This window comes from Taudactylus pleione, unplaced genomic scaffold, assembly GCF_031769625.1.
Source record: "Taudactylus pleione unplaced genomic scaffold, aTauple2 ptg000043l, whole genome shotgun sequence".
Lineage (NCBI taxonomy): Eukaryota > Metazoa > Chordata > Amphibia > Anura > Myobatrachidae > Taudactylus > Taudactylus pleione.
This window is the reverse complement of record NW_028284445.1, coordinates 9,245,468-9,265,361: the sequence shown is the minus strand read 5'-3', so window position 1 is coordinate 9,265,361 and position 19,894 is coordinate 9,245,468. Positions and strand designations below refer to the sequence as shown.

Genomic DNA, 19,894 nt, shown 5'->3' with positions numbered 1-19,894 from the left:
TCCCGTCTGTCTGGATTATAACTACATCCCGATCATACAGCCCATCAAGGACCTCTGCAATCTGGCTGGACCAATAAGCGATATGCTGCACTTACCCTTTTGAATAATTGCCTATTTCCCTATACATTGTAAGCTTGCGAGGAGGGCCCTCTAACCTCTGTCTGTCTGTTATAACCCAGTTTTGTTTCATTACTATTTTTTTCCCAATTCTAAAGTGCAAAGGAATAGGCTGTCACTATATAAGTTGTTGTTAAATATATGTGTACAGTTTCCCTTTAACATTAAATGACTTTATATTGAAGAATCAAATGGCATTACATTAATATTGCTATATTTTTGTTTTTCCTCTCGCCAGGTAATAAGCTCAATGAGCTCTCTGTCAGACTATTGCTTGCCTTCCATATTACGCACCTTGTTCGACTGGTATAAACGTCAGAATGGATTTGAAGATGAGTCGCATGAATACAGGCCTCGAACAAACACTAAATCTAAAGGGTAATACACCAGCAAGGATATGTATGTATGCGGCACTCGGTAAATGGTAAAATAACAACACACTACTTGAAAGACTAGTGTGTGTCGTTATTTAACAAGTCCTAGATTGCCGCCATTGTTTGTGCTTGTGTATCCAGGTATTCGTAGCCATACAGAATCGGATTCTACAGTGCCAGATTTAAATTGGCAAGTCTTCAATTCTTATAATGTCAGAAAGCTCCTCCACCCGGGGATCATATCCTTCCAATGTTGAGGCATCACAGATTACAGTTATTGAAGGAGGGGGACTAGTCACCTTGGAGTAGACTTGTATAAACCTTTGGCCTTGGGGCGTCTGTGTTGGTGATGGAGCTGGTTCTGCGAGCGATCAGTGCAGAGTGACTACAGAGTTCTGCCATCTGGACAGAAACAGTTGCCTGGCATTGTACATACCCTTTACTTTAAGCTTAACATTTATTTTGTGTTTCTGTAGATGGGACTCCTTTATTTATCCTTCAATCCGCGTATAATAGGATTTATTCTTCCGCACATTCAGAAAGATTATGTATATAGAACATAGCAATATTTTTTTTATGAAACCTTCATTTGCAGTAATACATCATTACTACAAACGTTGTTATTGAACTGTACTGTGCACTATTGACGTGCGTGTTCTAGATCAATTGTATTACTGTTTGTTTAAAAAAAAGACTAGTAATAGCATGCAGTGTCCAGCAATAGGCTCTGTATCTAAGGTAAGAGCAAGAAAAAAAAGGTGTTGTAAAGCCCCCATAATTGTCCTCTGTAATGTGCCTGAGCCAGCATACAGTACAATGCCATGCCAGTTGTGTCTATCATCCTCCCTTGGATGTGATGGAATAAGATACTGTATATTTTTCTAGTAGATGATTTAAAGTTTTTCCACATGACTTCCATTGTCAGGTGTGCGGCCTGGGCAAGGTTGTACTAAAGTGATATAACAGCCCAGTGTAACTCTCTGTGCAGGCAGCAATGTTATAAGTCTTCCCTCAGTTATGTGCGTTATTTAGATGCTAATACAGCTCACAATTTTATTACAGGTTGATTCTCCCATGTCCAAATATTCCGAAATACGGAATATTTCGAAATACGGAATTATTTTGGCATGACTGAGTTAATGAAACCTTTGCTTTTTGATGGTTCAATGTACACAAATTTTGTCTAAAGCACAAATTATTAAAAATATTGTATAACATTACTTTCATGCTGTGTGTACAGGGTATATATATGAAACATAAATTAATTTCATGTATGTACACAAACTTTGTTTGAGCCACAAAATTATTGAAAATATTGCATAAAATTACCTGCAGGCTGTGTGTATAAGGTGTATATAACACATAAATGCATTGTGTGTATGTTGGGGTCCCATTCCTAACATATTTCATTATGATATACAATTATTCCAAACTACGGAATATTCTGTTATCCAAAATACCCCTGGTCCCAAGCATTTTGGATATGGGAGACTCAACCTGTACCACAACAGATGGCCGAACAGGAAAAATAGAACATGCTTACTCTCCCCATCCCTGTTCTGTCATCCGTTTTAGTAAACTAGTGTTGTGGATACAGTGCTCCATAGATATCAGTGCTCTCTATGTGAATATCCACTAATCCACTTTTCACCTGTTTAAAAACTGCCTCCCCCTAGAGACAATGTACCTCCACACTGCTTGGCCTCTACCCCAGTATCCTAACTGCCAATTTCCAGGTACAACCACTGATTACCTTATTAAAGCTTAACTTTGTTCGCCGATAAGGTTCTGTGATCCCCAACTCCCTCCCCTACCCCCCAGAACCTTGTTGTAGTTTATCCAGAACTATTTAATGTGTTCTTGAAAGAAAACTTGTAACAGTATCTCTTATTCAGTTTATATGCCTTGTACTTTCAAAATAAAAGCGTGAAAACCCCCCCGAAAAAAATAAATAAAATAAAATAAAATTAAAGGTGAATTTAGATTAAATGACGATTATGTGCATAAACCTTCAGTTAGGATTTGGTAAGTAAACCGTAAAGTGTTGAGAATTGGTAATTGTCCATGAAGATTGATTACAAAGTGTCAAACATTGTGCTACACTGGTACAGTGTTCTACCCGGACGTTTTTCATTGCCGGCTGGCATTATGAGGTAGCTGGGGTGGGGAGCGCAGACTGAACTGAACCCTTAGATTAAGGGGAAAATTCAATTAGGTGTGAGTTAGGGCGGCTGGGATCCTTTTCCAGTCTGGGACGGCTCCATGCAGTACTCTGTAAGAACGGCTGGCCCTGGCTGCCGGGCTGTGTAAGAATAGTGCTGGGCTGGAGCGCCCGTATAAAAGGTCCTGGGGGGAACACTCTTTGGTAGATGCGTCTTCTGGTTTACAGTGACATCAGTGACGGCATTTATCACACAGCAACCACAGTACAGTACACACTCAGGGCCTGATTCATCACGGATCGCACCTACAGGAGCGTACGCAGATCGGCCAATGGTGCATAGTGCTCATGCGTATGCACCGCAGTGCACGTGCGTGATATAGCATTGCGATCACCTACGCAGATACAAAGCCATCGCAGACCGAGGGGTGGGACGTCAGCGTTTGGGGGTGGTTACGGGGGAGTGGTTGGAGAAACGCAGGCGTGCCTGTCCGTTTGAATGCCTTTGCTTGGGCGTGCATAAATTAGCCACTGCTACGGCATGCACAGCTTGTGTACTCACTGCGTGCGACGAGGTTTGCAATTTCAGACTAAGGTCAGACCTGATGTAATTGTGCGTGACGGGCTGATGTTACTCCATGTTCCCGATGTATACGCAGGACTGCAGGGTATTACGGATGTGAGATAGTGGTAGTGGGGGCGTCTCTATGCTGGCTGTGCAACGGCTTTGCGATTGCATTCATTAGCATATTTTCGCAGCAGACCTGCGTGTGTAATCGCAGCCGCGATCGCAATATCCTCCTTTGAATCAGGCCCTCAGTCTGCACATCGTTGGCGGTAACTGAACTGTAATGTTAGGACAGAGTATTCAGTCCAGCAACCTCACAGCTTGCACGTTTATGGTAGCAATGTGTATGTTTTGCACCCAGGTCATTTAGAGCCTGCTTAAAAGTTGCTTACAGTATATATTTAATCTCTTTAATGTGGAATATTGCCAGTAAAATAAGAATGGAAAATAACTGTATAAATGTTATGTAAAATTAAACATAAAAAAAAAAATCCAAAACTTGCCGGTCCCAAATTTCAATTGGGTCATCCATCCCCTGTCTAGCTCTGTATCAGTTCAAAACAGCTTGTATTACATGTAGATTTCCCCTTTAATCAATCATTGCATTGCGTAGCCTAGTTACAGCATCAAACAGCTGTAATTCTGTCCATGAATTCTCCAGCCAGCTGCCTATGGCCTAACTTTGCCAGTATTATAATGGTTGACACTTGTGTAGAGAAGACGTTCGCACATCCGTCCATCTATAGCCTTCCAGTGTTGTTCCCGTCACTTATGATTGTTGAATAAATCCAGAGAAGAGCTCGTTCCCATTTAGCCACAGCTGGAGTTTATCTGATTTGTTTATTGAAGTGGCAAAAAGTTTCCAGTTTTAATGCAAGTGCTGTAATTCTACTAAATGGTATTACATGTATTCATTAATCAGAGAAATGGCTTGCGTATTTGCCAGGAATATCTTCTCTTCCAGTCTTTGCTGGCCAAGTAGGGTAAGATATTCCATGATTTTTCTGCAGAGAAGTATACACTGATGCTGTTATTGCCATATAATTGCGGTATGTGTTACATTAATGGAGTTTGTTATTACTTTGTGTTTTTTAATTATACCTAAAGGCAAACATTTCGCTTTGTGAACGCTGAGGCATGACGCACTGACTTCTCATGAATAATAGCTTAATGGTTCAGCAGAATAATGGCTGCAATGTATACCCATTATTGAATAAAAAAAAAATTATTATATATATTATCTATTATTTTGCTTAGTGAGTATCCTTAACTCTATAATAATTAACCTTCTATGTTTATGATATTTGTATCGGGTACCTTTTTGAAGTTTTAACAATAGGGTGTTGAATATTTGTAGTTTTTTTTTTTTTTTTTGTTTACGTTTTTAAAAAAACGGATGAAAATGAATTATTTGTTTGTTATTTTAGCGATGAACAACAGAAAGATTATTTGATGGAAAGGAGGGATCTGGCGATTGATTTTATTTTTTCATTAGTTCTTATAGAAGTTTTAAAACAGGTAAGTTGATCCTGCTATTGATTGCACATTTATTGTTTTTTTTATTAACGAAGCATAATTTCTTCCTATGGTTTCAGGAAGCGGATAATTCAAAGAATATTGAATTTAGTGACATTATGTCCATTAAGTGGCCTGCAGATGGATTGTGAGAGGCAATTTAGCTGTGTGCACTAATCTTTGCAGATTGTGACTATGTTGTTTTGGAAAAAACTACCAGCATGCTGCTATAGAGACCAGTATTTTTATACAGTGGTATATAACAGGCTTTCTCTTCCGAGCATATACATTTACAGAGATGATTACAGTCATCGGAGCACTTTGTGGAAAGGGCATACATGCAGGGAAGGATATAAGAAGATATTAAATGTCTTTTAAATCCACCTGATGCACTGTCTCGTCTGTCTGTCATAAAGCCTTGTGGAAAGGAGCCCCTGATACAGGGCCTGGTTCACTATTGTACGCTAACGCCACCACAGCTGTAAATTTGTACGGAGCTGCTGTGCACACATATGTAAATGTCGCAACACCGGGATTCGTGTTGAGACGCACACAGATGGCTTCACAAAACCAATCAGCTGCATACAAAGATGCAGCTTCGCTCGCAGATCCTTATTATAACCTTCTGAGTAGCCCTACGGTCTTTACAGAATGGCTGCGTGTAGTGAGATGCCGGAGCCATTTTTATTGCGTACGGGATCGCGCCTGCGTTCTTTGCCACCACTTCCCGTTACTTCCCTTAAACGCACGCTGACTGTCAATCACACTGCGAGTAAAAAGTCGCTGCGAGCGATGACAGTACCTTGACGCATGCGCAAACATTACAGATAATCGCTTAACTGTGTAAATATCGGTATTGTGTACATCCCTGAATCAGGCTGACTGTCCAGTAATCCTTATCATTGCCTATCTATAAATGAGCACAGAGCACCAACTAATGCAGAATTTCTTGAAGTCTATAATGACATAGCCATGCTGAGTCTGTTTACTAGAGAACAAAGGCCCAAGGAGCCAGTGTGGAATAGGCGAGCATTACAAATAATAATAATAAATGAATAGTAATAATAAGAAATATGCGCTCACTTATAACAGTAGCATTTAGAGACTTGAGTTTAACTGAATTCAGGGGCACAAACGCACAGTAGGACTTCTTGCTTTGACATCCAATTCGGGTGACATCTGATCAATACTGTCATCCACAAAGGGAACCGTAAAGACAGATTTTGCCACAGTTGTGCACCACTATAGAATCATACATCATGTAAGTGAATTGTATTTTAAAGTCCTAGCACCATTAGTTGACATGCTGGGACTTTCTGGGAAATTTCAATGTACTATGAGGGGCTGTGAGGGAAAACTTGCGATACTGGCATACGCAATGTGCTATTTCGGGAACAGCGCGTCGCTTCCTTAGCACAGAATTCATTCTACCCATGTGTCTTTAAGGTCTAAAAGGGACTAACTTTTCAAAATCTCATTTATACTATTACAATTAGCTCTTAAGAACGAGTTGTCTGTATAATAACATATATACTGTATAATAACATAAGACAATTATTTATAATATCACATATATACTGTTGTCGCTGTTGCTATGTACTATCGGCTTATACTGTAGTTGGGAGGTTATAACTTGCGTATCTGCCATAATTCCCCTGTCCAGCCGCTCGCCATATCTGCTTTGAATGTATCCCTGATGAATAAATCCCATTCTCTTTTGACCTGATTAGAACCGGACTGTGTAAAAACAGGCTTGGAGAGCGTTTGTTACATGAATACATTACTGGTCCTTTTATTATTATTATTATTATTATTATTATTATTATTATTATCCTTTATTTATATGGCGCGACAAGTGTTCCGCAGCGCCTTACATCGTACATAAAACTAATAAGTGAACAAAAAACAAACAAGTAACTTACAGTACAGTGAAGGACATTATATACATTGCTGCAATAGTAATTACAACACTCACAATAAGCAGCAGGGAGTTGGCAGAGACGTGTTAGGCGCTCTTATGAGGAGTAAGGAGTAGAAGAAAGTGTAAGGAGAAGCACATGAAGGAAGAGGTCCCTGCTCGTGAGAGGTCAGTCCCTTCCATACTCTCATTCCTTATATACTTCCTGAACTGTACATCGTTGCTGGAAAAGCTATTGCAATTTTTCTCTAAATAATTAATACATTTTCAAAATGATTGAATTCCTATTATCGAAGGTCGGCTATAGTGTAGTATAAAATGGGTGAAGTAGGTGTAATGGGTGCAGTACTAAGTAGATGACATTGTACCCGTTATACAAGCACCAGCAGTAATGATGATGAGTGCCAGTAGCCTCTACAAGTGAAGTAGGTGTAATGGGTGCAGTACTAAGTAGATGACAGTGTACCCATTATACAAGCACCAGCAGTAATGATGATGAGTGCCAGTAGCTGCTACAAGTGACTATCTCTGCTCCATCAGTGATATGACTGGCTTATGTGTTATGACACACACTCTCCCCGTTCCAGTGACTTCAATTTCCAATATATTCTTCTTCTTTCAGATTCCACTGCATCCAGTAATAGACAGCTTGGTTCATGATGTAATAACCTTGGCTTTCAAGCACTTTAAATACAAGGAAGGGTAATTTGATTCGAACTAATAATTGAAACGGATGGTCTGCCCCCGTAGTATAATTGTATTTCATGTCTAATTTATTCCTGTTGTTGTTTTATTTCTAGGTATCTGGGTCCAAACACTGGTAATATGCATATAGTGGCCGATCTGTACGCTGAAGTGATAGGCGTATTAGCACAGTCAAAGTAAGTGAGTTATTTCTTATACATGTAATTCTACAATACAGAAACATTTAAGTTGGTCATGCATGAGGCAGGGTGAATACTACAGGTGTCCCTTTAAGTGAAGCAGGAGCTTATGGTCACCGTGCACGTGTGGTCTGCTTGTTGTGGGGAGGACTGCAGGTGCTCTCTAATAGTCATGCTTCATGTTTTGGGCTTGAGAAAGATGCTGATGCTGACACAGATCCATTTTGATGCGGTCAGCATGTCGACTGTCGCAGTGTCGACATTCGTATAGTCAACAGTTATAATTTGAATGCTGAAATGTCGACAGCTGCAAAATGCTGATCAAGTCCCAATTGTCTGACGAGAGATGTGAGCATTTTGCAAAATGCTGATATTATGGTTAGGCTTAGGCAGGGCTTGACAAATTTTTCCAAAATCTAGGAGCCAGAATGAAACTGTATGAGCCAGACCACCGTCACCCCACTCCCTACCCTCCAGTAATAACGGACCACATGCAACATAAAATAATGGTGCCAGAAAGTACAACAAAACCCCCCTCCCCTCGTGGTCACATCACTATCCTTCTGAAGCCGCTCCGCAATCCCTGGCCCCACACAGACCCTACTACCGGAGAGCTCTATGCAGCCGGATATAGGAGACAGTAGACAGCCGGGACGTACAGGAGGATCAGCGTAGACTGGGAAAGACAGCAGGGATCAGAGCAGGCCAGGATGGAGAGGAGTAGTCAGTGCAAGCCAGGACGGACACAGTCACAGCAGTCACCGCAGATGACACTCAGCACATACACTCCTGTGCATGATATGAACACTGCAATACTATAGGCACGAATCTCCACCGGAGCTGATGAGGGTCTGCTTCCTCCCTCACTGCAAAATCTAGTAGCCAGGCAGCAAAATCTGGTAGCCATGGCGACCTGGCCCCCGGGATTTGTCGAGCCCTGTGTTTAGGGTACTTACTGCCGTAACAGACGCACTGCCGATTGTTGAAATTGTTAGCGTGTTGACATTTCATCATTGTTAACATAGTTAATGTCGACATACAGAACAAGTTGACATGTTACGTTGACATTCTAACCGTCTACAAAATATGTCGAACTGGAACCATTCAGGTGGGGGTCAGCACCAACAAATAGATCAATCTGATCTTTGGTATTCCTATAGGTGCTATGAGGGTACATAACTGGGATCTAAATTAATTATATATACCTTCCCTCGCAGCCTTGTAATCCTTTTATGGGGTTGTCCACTCTGAAGGCAGGTTATATACATACAGTCAGGCGCATAAATATTGGGACATTGACAGAATTTTCATATTTTGGCCTCTATTCACCACCGCAATGGCTTTGAAATGAAACAAACAAGATGTGCTCTAACTGCAGACTTTCAGATTTAATTTGAGGGTAATTACATCCAAATCAGAATGTTCCAAACAGTTGATTTGGCCACACCTAATGTATTTGCTATCTCTCTGATGGGTTTGTTTTGATTTGTCAGCCTAATGATGGCTTGCTTCACTGATAGTGACAGCTCTTAGGATCTCATATTGAGAGTCGACAGCAACTGATTCCAAATGCAAATGTCACACCTAGAATCAACTCCAGACCTTTTACCTGCTTAATTGATAATTAGATAACGAGGGAATAGCCCACACCTGTCCATGAAATAGCTTTTGAGTTGATAGTCCCATTACTTTTGGCCCCTTAAAAAGTGGGAGGCACATATAGAAACCGTTGTAATTCCTACACCGTTCACCTGATTTGGATGTAATTACCCTCAAATTAAATCTGAAAGTCTGCAGTTAAAGCAAATCTTGTTTGTTTCATTTCAAATCCATTGTGGTGGTGAATAGAGGCCAAAATATGAAAATTCTGTCAATGTCCCAATATTTATGCACCTGACTATATCTTTGCTAAGGAAAAAAGGTGCCATCTCAGAACAATATTTCTTTATTTGGTGTTTAATTGACGCTTAATGCTGTACATGGCGACTTTCTGTATCTCAGAAAGTTGCCAAATGACATAAAAAAAGAGTTGGATAAAAGATGAATGTACATTTATCTGGCTGAGCTTTGGCAGTAGCTCACAGTGTTAGTGGCGCTTGGCTGCACTATATAAATAAGTTTGGTAAAATACAATGAAAGTTCTATGAATGATTGTAAATGGGATATAGTCATACAATGTATTAGCTGCCACCTTCCATCTGCCAGGTTTCCTTCCGTGAAGAAGAAATTTATGGCCGAATTAAAAGAGCTAAGGCACAAAGAACAGAGCCCATATATCGTTCAAAGCATCATCAGTCTTATAATGGGAATGAAATTCTTCCGCATTAAGATGTATCCGGTGGAAGACTTTGAAGCCTCCCTACAGTTCATGCAGGTATCTATTATTATCCCCTGAGATTGTAGGTGATGACATTGGATTTTTTTTTTTACCACAGTATAGAAATAGATCTCTGCAGGGTGTAATGCATAACCTGTAATGTAGAAGCTATATTTTGCTGATCATTGATAATACAGAATGAAGAGTCAGGTTTTTAACTAAATATTTTTGAATGTGTTTTTTAAATATTATCTGTGTTTGTATATTTTATATATGGGTGACATATCTAATTTAATTGTCTGTGTAAAGCCTGATTAACCAGAGTGCTGATGAAACACAAAGAATGGAGCCTCGCATATATCATGAATTCAGTTATGCACGGTTGGTGTAGTGGTTAGCACTTCTACCTCCCAACACTGAGTTCTTGGGTTCGGTTCCCACCAAGGACCCATCGGTATGCAGTTTGTATGTTTTCCCCAAGTTTGCATGGGTTTTCTCCGGTGTGCTTCTGGTTTTCTTCCACAATTCAAAAACATAGCTGTAGGGTAATTGGCTTCTGACAAAATAAATAGATTGTAAGCTCTACTGGGGCAGGGACTGAATAGATAAATATCCTCTCTAAAGGGAATCAGTATGATATCCCGGCTGCCGCATGGCCGGGAGTTCGAATCCCGGCCTCGGCAGCCCGACAAAACAACAGAGCCCGGCAGCGGAAGCCCGACAGCGCTGGAAATCCTGATCGTGGTAAGGTAAGAATCAACTAATCTAACCTAACCCCCCTAACCCTAACGCTGCCTAAACCTAAGTCCCCCCTGGGGGTGCCTAACCCTCCCGGGGGGGGGGGTGCCTGACCCTAAGTCCCCCCCGGGTGCCCTAAACCTAACCCTCACCCCCCGCGGCTGTCTGCTCGTGGCTCCCGGCATCCCTTCATTCGGGCGCCGGTCTCCCAGCGTCGGGGAAGTGACAGGCTTCTAGATATAGACGCCGGTCATTTATCCCACGCCGGGATAAAGCAGTCTGGAAGCGGCTTCCCGATTGTATACCCTCTAAAGCGCTGCGGAATGTGTGTGCGCTATATAAATAACTGGTAATAAATTACACACTTCTATATTTCGGATCCAGGCCAGCAAGTTTATGCAGCACATGAATTTATATGGTCATATTTTTAATTACGGTTATTTATGGCCTTCCTCGTGTTAGTGCAGTAAGCGTATTATACTATATGTGTACAGTGTTTACTAAACTTGAGTTTTGATCAAATTCCAAAACGGATCAAAGTTTGATGGAAATAATCTTTGGATTCTCTTTAGTCGCAGGGGAAAGATGTGTGACGTCTGATTAGAATCTATATTTTAGTTTCTTTTTTAAATCTCTTTATTCATGAACATGTTCTCTGTTACATTTAGGAATGTGCACATTATTTCCTAGAAGTGAAAGACAAGGATATCAAGCATGCTTTGGCCGGCCTGTTTGTGGAGATCCTGGTACCTGTAGCTGCTGTAAGTCTATTTGAAGTCACTTGTTAAATGGGACAATGTTACAGAATCCTTTGCCATGAAATGTTCCGTTCATGTGATTTCAGGCTGTAAACAATGAAGTCAATGTCCCTTGTCTTAGAAACTTTGTGGAGAGTCTTTACGACACAACTCTGGAGCTGTCTTCCAGGAAGAAACACTCATTGGTGAGCTCTTTGTGTCCAAGCGATATCAGAAAGATGTGGACAGTAACAAATAAATAAGAATTAGGATTACAAAACATGATTGTCATTTTAGTTTTGCAATCGACCCATCGCCATGCTTGAAAATGTGCTCACTTCGTGGCAGATTCAATTAGCCGCGAGCAGTCCTCGGAAGCGGCTTTGTGGGATATGTGTCTTCTGCTCACAGCCTTGCACTTATGTGTGTCTAATTGAAAATGCCACTTTGGTGGATGCCCTCGTCATAGAGCATATGTGTGTAATCCATACGGCACCACCAGTTCTAATTTCGGGCATGGGCATTACTGGTATCTTCCATGCAGCTCATACCTGCCCCGGACCGTGACCAACAGTGACGTGGTGACATCATAGGTCATGCAGCTGCACACCGTGCCACCTGTTCATTGCTCTAGCAGTGACTTAGTCACTGAGGCTGCAGTCGCTACTGCGTGCCGGGGCACTGGGAGTACTTCCCTCTCTTTCTCGTGGTTTCTCGCTCACTCTCTCTCCTACTACTGATTGGTCAATCTTCTGTGGGGGGGCTGGAGCAATTAACGTATTTTCTTTTTTTTCTGTGGGGCCAATGTGTGTGTGTGTTTTTTCTTTTCTTGTGGGGACCAATGTGTGTGTGTGTGTGTGTGTGTGTTTTTTTTCTTTTCTTGTGGGGACCAGTGTGTGTGTGTGTGTGTGTGTATGTGTGTTTTTTCTTTTCTTGTGGGGACCAGTGTGTGTGTGTGTTTTTTTCTTTTCTTGTGGGGACCAGTGTGTGTGTGTTTTTTCTTTTCTTGTGGGGACCAGTGTGTGTGTGTGTGTATGTGTGTTTTTTCTTTTCTTGTGGGGACCAGTGTGTGTGTGTGTTTTTTCTTTTCTTGTGGGGACCAGTGTGTGTGTGTTTTTTCTTTTCTTGTGGGGACCAGTGTGTGTGTGTGTGTGTGTGTGTGTGAGTGTGTGTGTGTTTTTTCTTTTCTTGTGGGGACCAGTGTGTGTGTGTGTGTGTTTTTTCTTTTCTTGTGGGGACCAGTGTGTGTGTGTGTGTGTGTGTGTGTGTGTGTGTGTGTGTTTTTTCTTTTCTTGTGGGGACCAGTGTGTGTGTGTTTTTAATAAGACAAATAATAATAATATAAGTATTAATTATGGATATAGTTGCATTGGGGGGAGCTCCCAAATTTTTCGTACAGGTTGCTAGTAGACCTGGGGTCAGTCCTGAGTCCAATGGTCCCTATACAGTAAATTTAGGAAGAACTACTGACAGTTAAAAAAATGGGTTAAAAAAACCCCCAAAAACCTCTTCCGAGCTTTAAAGCTGTGACATAGACATAATAGTGCTGTCTGGACCATTAGAGGCATCATTACTCAGAGCAGGGGGTGGGGGCCAGGTAAGGGACATTTTGTTGTTACATATTTTACCTAATTTAACCCAAAATGTTTTAGTTCTGGGTGGTCTCTTTATCTTTTTTTAATTTTTTATGTAACACTTAATTACAGTTTATATACTATTCAATATTCCAACCTATCAGGAAGACAGAAATTGATTTAAAACTGGTCAAACATTCATTCATTGTTTTGTTTGTTTACTTCTGAATGAATACATGTTCTTTCCATCACATCTGTTTATAACTGGAGATATGTATGATTTTAGCAAGGCTGGGCACCCACTACTGCTGTTCATGTTTGAGTAAGGAGGTAAAGGGAACAGTTATTTTTCTGTTGTGAGCCTACAGAGGACATGTATTGCATTCATTGGGTATAGAATAAGGGGTCTATTTGCTATGCAGTGTTAGGAGACAGAGTGAAAAGTGATAAGAAAGTGATAAGGTGCCAGCCAATCAGCTCCTAACTGCCATCTCACAGGCTGTATTTGAAAAATGACAGTTGGGAGCTGATTGGCTGGTACCTTATCACTTTTTCACTCTGTCTCCTAACACTGCTTAGTAAATAGACCCCTAGGTGTTTAGCAGTTAGAAATCTAAACTGTCATTCGGTGGGGCATTAACTAGTGGTTGATATATTTTCATAAACAATGCAGTCATACTGTTACTGTAAGTCTTTAATATTCAAATGTATTCAAATCTGTTCTGCTCTCTTGTGTCTATTCCAGGCGTTGTACCCATTGGTGACATGTCTTCTTTGTGTCAGTCAGAAACAATTCTTCCTAAACCGATGGCAGATCTTCCTCAGCAACTGTCTGTCTAACCTGAAGGTAAGCATGTCATCTGTACTCCCCATCGCACATCTGTGTCTGATCGCAGAGAGACAAAGGTGTCTGTCGTGATTTGTAAACAGCGAGTACAGATGTGTAAATTCTTTTGACTGAGGAAATGTATTTGCTCATAAATAGAACGTATTTGGATATAAAGTGTTTGTAATACAAAGTGTACATACTTAGGAGCGACAAATTATAACTTGCTCTGTTGCTGTAGGGAAACCTGCGGCACACTAGCTGTTGCAGAACTACAAGTTCCAGCATTCTCTGCCAGCCTGTGCGGGTGTGAAATATTATGTAGTTGTTCAGAATTTTGGCATTCATAACGTCTACATGGTCGTTAAGTCGACATTTATTGTCGCCATTTTCATGATGTCGACATTGACATTCAGTATGTCAACACTGATGTAATGTTGACATTGTTGAAATGTTGACAATGTGTTTTAGTGTCATTTTATCCCTAACGTTAATTCTAACCGTAACCCTGTCCCTAAAGCTAATGGTAATGCTGACATTTAATTTGGAGATATTTTCTAAGGTTTGACAATAATGATGTCGTCATTTTAACCACGTCGACATCATGAATGTTGACAATTTGATTGGTGTCTTAGTGACTGCATACTGCCAGCGCTATGAGGTGTATAGTGCTTTTGTAAAGGAAAGTGAAGATAAAAAAACTTTATTCTATTCTTCTTCATAATATCATTATTATTATAACGTATTATAATTTACTATGCTTTATTTATACCTCACCATCACATTACCCAGCATTTTACAGAGAACGAATTGACATACTACTTTAAAATGAACATTAGTCAGCATTGCTGGACAATTTACCTCCAAGACAGCAAATTCTCATTCCCTGTACAAAATTCTATAACCTTATTATGTAGAGCAGTTTGGGTTAGAGGAGGTGGACATTACTAATTAGATGATATTAGCTGTGTGACCAGTGTAGACACTACAAATTCAGACAAGTGTGCTTTTATACTACTGATATTGTATTATGTCCTGTTGCGTCATTACAGTCTGGCCCTGCCATTGTGCATGTGATCATATACTAATGTGTCTTTTGTTACAGAATAAAGATCCTAAAATGGCCCGAGTAGCACTGGAGTCCTTGTATAGACTACTATGGGTGTATATGATTCGATTAAAATGTGAAAGCAACACAGCAACTCATAGGTTGGTCATATGTCTTTGGTCTAGAGTGTGTAATTGGTATATTTGCTGGTGGTTGTATAGTGGTTTTTTTTGTGTATTCAGACAATTTTAGGAAACAGAAGTGATAGTTCTATAAAATTAGCACCTATTAAGAGGAGACTTTTTTGCTAATCTCCTGATGTATGTGATAAGAATCTGCATCTGGAGTAACCAAACATTCCCCCGAGCGCAGAGGTTCCCAAACTCAGTCCTCAAGGCACCCTAACGGTCCAGGATTTAAGGATATCCATAATTGAGCACATGTGAATTAATTAGTACCCCAGTTATTTTGATTTAACCGTATGTACTCTGCCCTGGATATTCTGAAAACCTGGACTGTTAAGGTGCCTGAGGACTGTTTGGAAACACTGCCCTAGCCTACCTTGTTGTATATGTTTCTAATTATATGCTGACATTTACTACATTTAGTAAATAGATTCACTTAATTGTTTTTTGTTCATTAGCAATATATTTTTAAATATTATTACCCTTACTTTGCTAAAATTTTGTGCTACCCGCTATAATAATGCACTGCTGTGATATGTAATTATGCAAGTATTTGTGCCCTACTTGCATTTAAGGATAGTGAAACCACTCCACACCCCTCTAGAACACGTCCACCCAGCCTTCACAGTGTCACACTGGCTGCCTTAGGGGTCTATTTACTAAGCAGTGTTAGGAGACAGAGTGAAAAGTGATAAGGTACCAACTGTCATTTTTCAAACACAGCCTGTGAGTTGACAGTTGGGAGCTGTTTGGCTGGCATCTTATCACTTTCTTATCACTTTTCACTCTGTCTCCTAACACTGCTTAGTAACTAGACCCCTGAGTGACGTCTATAAACGTTAAAGTATTGTGTATCTTGAAGCTACATTATGTATCTGTCAGATACTCCTAGTATGAGTGCACCAGTGTGCTAGCGTCTCACTGACTGAATGTAAGCAGCTACTCCATCATAGTTCTTTATATATCAAGTCCATAGCTCAAAACAAACCTTGTGGTCTATTTACTAAGCTGTGATCGGAGACAGAGTGAAAAGTATTAAGGTGCTAGCCAATCAGCTCCCAACTGTCATTTTTCAAACACAGTCTGTGAGATGACAGTTGGGAGCTGATTGGCTGGCACCTTATCACTTTCTTATCACTTTTAACTCTGTCTCCTAACACTGCTTAGTAAATAGACCCCCTTATTGTTTTAATAAATAAAATATAATGTGTTGAGTTAAAAGCACAATTAGTCAGTGTATTCTTACTTATTTTGGTAGTACCTGTAGTATATCAGCTATGAAGTCCTATTGACTTCAATTATTTTATTAGGTAGTAATGCTAGATTTTATACATACTATATTTGTAATGATGGTTATTTCTTTTCTCATTTAATAGTCGCCTTACAACCATCATTGGGACACTATTCCCTAAAGGTTCCCGGGGGGTGGTACCTCGCGACATGCCCCTCAATATATTTGTCAAAATCATCCAGTTCATTGCACAGGTAATTAAAAGTCTTTTCTCTTTGTTAAATAATTGTTAGAACCAGCATATAACAAACTCAGTTTCTAATGTGTATGTACTAGAGATTTCAAGACTTGAGAGACAAATGACTGTTGAACCCAGCAGAATAGAAAGAATAGCATTTTAGGTGTGTTTTACTGGGATTAGTGCAAATGTTTGGGCCGGATTCAATTAGACGTGAAAAGCCAAAATCGACGAACAAGTTGCACCTATTACCGCTTTTCGCCTGCTTGTGTCTTATCTCCAAATTCAATTCCAGGTCATTTTCATCTAAGCGGAAACTCAATGCACATGAATGGCAGGCGGATAAAAGTGCAGAATCTCTATTTTGGGGTGCATATGTGGGGTATTGATTTAGAACCCTTTGGACCTCCCCCAAAAGACACCCCAAAAAAGACATGTCATTTTTGGAGCAAAAATGAAAAAAGTAGGGGGACAAGGATAAAATCTATCAAAATGGGTTTCTTGGGGAGGCTGTATGGATGGGGCAGGTGTTTAGGTGTTTTTAGGATTACAGGTACATGCAGCAGGTGGATTTTTCATGTTTTTAAAAGTGCACTTTAGAGAGACGAAAATATGCCCGAACCCATATTCAAGTACTGTAAATTTGACTGGACTATTTATTTTATCCCCAAAATATTGTTTTATGTCATTCTTCACCACTTTTACAAAAAAGCTTTTAGAAATCTTTTAACAAAACTTAAGGACACAAAGTACATTTATTAGGGCTAATAGTACACATCTGTAATGATTTCTAGTGTCAGAGCATCTTATTTTGGAGTACAGACTGATTCCCCCATTCTATTCAGTACTTTCCGTCTGTTATGCATACGCCTATTTGCGTTTTCGCCTGTTCTGTAATTGGATAGGGTGAAACGAGGGGACGCGCATGGCGCAAATTCGCGTCCCAAACAGGTGAATGTGGCGGAAAGTACAACAGGCAAAAAAATCTCCGACTTTTCGCAGCTAATTCAATACGGCCTTTGTTGTAAATAACTTGTTGATAGAACCAATCTTTTAACTGGTCAGAGCATTTGGACATTCACAGGACTAGAAAACCTGTACCCAATCTGAGTCTAGGGTCTGATTCACATTTGCACGCAAGTCTGTTCTGCGGACGGATATCGCAATGTTTAGCAATTGTGCATGCATTGGAGCTCTCATACGCAACTTCAACTCTGAATACAGCATCTGTTTTCAAGCACGCAGTGCAACGGCATTGCAAGTGGCTCTGAATCAGCCAACTAGGGCATTCAAAGGACTAGGCCAGCTTGTATCCAATCACAGACTTAATTCAAAAGACTAGACCAACTTGTAGCCAATCAGAGGCTTAGTGCATTCACAGCATTAAACCAGCATGTAGCCTATTCTAGACTTATGCATTCACAGTGCTAGAGCAGCTTGTAGCCCATAACAGCATTATAGTACTCACTGGGCTAGACCAGCTTGTAGCCCGTGACATCATCAGAGTACTCACTGGGCTAGACGAGCCTTTATTCAGTCCTAACATTGGAAAGTTTACAACACTAGACAACTTGCAGCTAATGACCATTTTAGAACAGTCACAATGCACAATTAAACAGAGGCTGCTGCAAAGTAAACTACAACAAAATGTATGTGTCAATCCAACTAGTCTAAAGGCCCACACACACGGAGCTATACAGCGGCCGATCCGACGGATTGGAACGATATCGCAGCTATATCGTTCCGTGTGTGGGCATGATATCGGCCACTGTGAGCTCCCATGAGGTCGTCCATCGCTCCTCCAGATCTTTCAGTCTGCACAAGAGATCTGGAGAATCGACGGACGTTCTCATGCTAGTCTATGTGGGGCGGGGGCAGCATGTCGGGCAGCGGAATGCTCTGTGTGTGGGGACCGCCCAAAATGTCGGCCGTCGGATCACATCACCGGCTACACATCGTACCTTGTGTAGCCGGCTTAAGAGTTTGGAGTAGATTATTTTGTGGGCAGGGTGAACGAACATTGACTTGTAACGACAGGAAGTGTAATAATGTTGATAACCTCTTTAAAACAAAACAAAAATCCTTCATATTGGTTCAGTGAAGTGTATGGAACCCAGTAAATGTATCTCAGTTTAATTCCTATACGCTTCTTTTGCGAGGCACCCATCTTGTATTCGATAATATGATATGAGTTTATTAGGCTTAGATTCAGCAATGCTTCCTGACATTTATGTGTTTGTGTTTTTATTTGTTTCCATCCTCTAGCAACGTCTAGATTTCGCAATGAAAGAAATTATCTTTGACCTTTTATGTGTTGGGAAAGCAGCAAAAGCCTTTAGTCTCAACCCAGAGGTGCGTGGTAATTTTCCTGAGAGATTTGTAATGCAATATAGTGTTGAATTGTCATTGCTTTGTGACCTTTGGAATATATTAGCATTATAATTTGGAAACAATACTAAACTTTGCTCCTCTGAAAGGGGGGGTTTCAGAGTGTCCCGCAAGACGCTTTGTTTAGCACGTCTGTGGGGCTATTCTCTGGCATTTTAATGCCCCTTATTATTTTCTGCTTTTTATTACCATTTTGCAGATACTGTGATATAACTAAATGAGATCTTTAAAATTCTATTTTATCGCTGTCACAGAGAATGAATATAGGCTTAAGAGCCTTCCTGGTGATTGCGGACAGCTTGCAACAGAAGGACGGAGAGCCCCCTATGCCTGTAACTGGAGCCATTCACCCGTCTGGTAACACACTTCGTGTGAAGAAAACCTACCTTAGTAAAACCCTCACAGAAGAGGAGGCTAAAATGATAGGTGAGCAGTGTCCTTATGGTCATTAATGTTCCCGATGTATACCCAGGCCCGGGAGTCAGAAGTGTTGTACAGTGTTGGAGGAAGATGTAAAGCTGGGTACACACTAGCTCAAGGGGTAGGCCATTTGGCCGACCTATCTGACTATAAGTGTATACACACTTACCATTCGTCTGCCTGAAGTGCCGGGCTTGACAGCTCAAATGAACGGGCATTTAAATCGTCTGCCCACTAGAGCGGTCAATCACGGCCAGGGTCGCCCGTACACACCAGCAGATGGCCGATATATCTGAAAGATACAGTATATCGGCCATCTGCACAGCACAGCAGATCGGATATGTCTGAACGATGTCGCTCAGACATATCCGCTGTACACACCAGGTGATGCACTATAGATACAGTGCATCCAGAAAGTATTCACAGCGCTTCACTTTTTTCCACATTTTGTTATGTTGCAGCCTTATTCCAAAATGGAATAAATTCAGTCTTGTCCTCAAAATTCTACACACAATACCCCATAATGACAACTTGTAAAAAGTTATTTTGCGATTTTTGCAAATTTAATTAAGAAATCACATGTACATAGGTATTCACAACCTTTGCTCAATACTTTGTTGATTCACCTTTGGCAGCAATTACAGCCTCAAGTCTT

The 19,894-nt window shown here is 40.7% G+C and overlaps 1 protein-coding gene across 7 annotated transcripts in view; it reads left to right on the top strand.

Moving 5' to 3' along the window:
- FRY (FRY microtubule binding protein) overlaps nucleotides 1–19,894 on the top strand; it is a 345,271-nt gene that overhangs the window by 177,299 nt on the left and 148,078 nt on the right. For all 7 annotated transcript variants that reach the window (XM_088460246.1, XM_088460245.1, XM_088460242.1 and 4 more), the window contains exons 4-15: nucleotides 356–495; nucleotides 4,648–4,738; nucleotides 7,276–7,355; nucleotides 7,454–7,534; nucleotides 9,743–9,911; nucleotides 11,261–11,353; nucleotides 11,437–11,535; nucleotides 13,649–13,750; nucleotides 14,835–14,938; nucleotides 16,339–16,447; nucleotides 18,697–18,783; nucleotides 19,074–19,245. In XM_088460246.1, coding sequence (XP_088316372.1) covers nucleotides 356–495; nucleotides 4,648–4,738; nucleotides 7,276–7,355; nucleotides 7,454–7,534; nucleotides 9,743–9,911; nucleotides 11,261–11,353; nucleotides 11,437–11,535; nucleotides 13,649–13,750; nucleotides 14,835–14,938; nucleotides 16,339–16,447; nucleotides 18,697–18,783; nucleotides 19,074–19,245 — 1,327 coding nt within the window. The remainder of the gene's footprint in view (nucleotides 1–355; nucleotides 496–4,647; nucleotides 4,739–7,275; nucleotides 7,356–7,453; nucleotides 7,535–9,742; nucleotides 9,912–11,260; nucleotides 11,354–11,436; nucleotides 11,536–13,648; nucleotides 13,751–14,834; nucleotides 14,939–16,338; nucleotides 16,448–18,696; nucleotides 18,784–19,073; nucleotides 19,246–19,894) is intronic.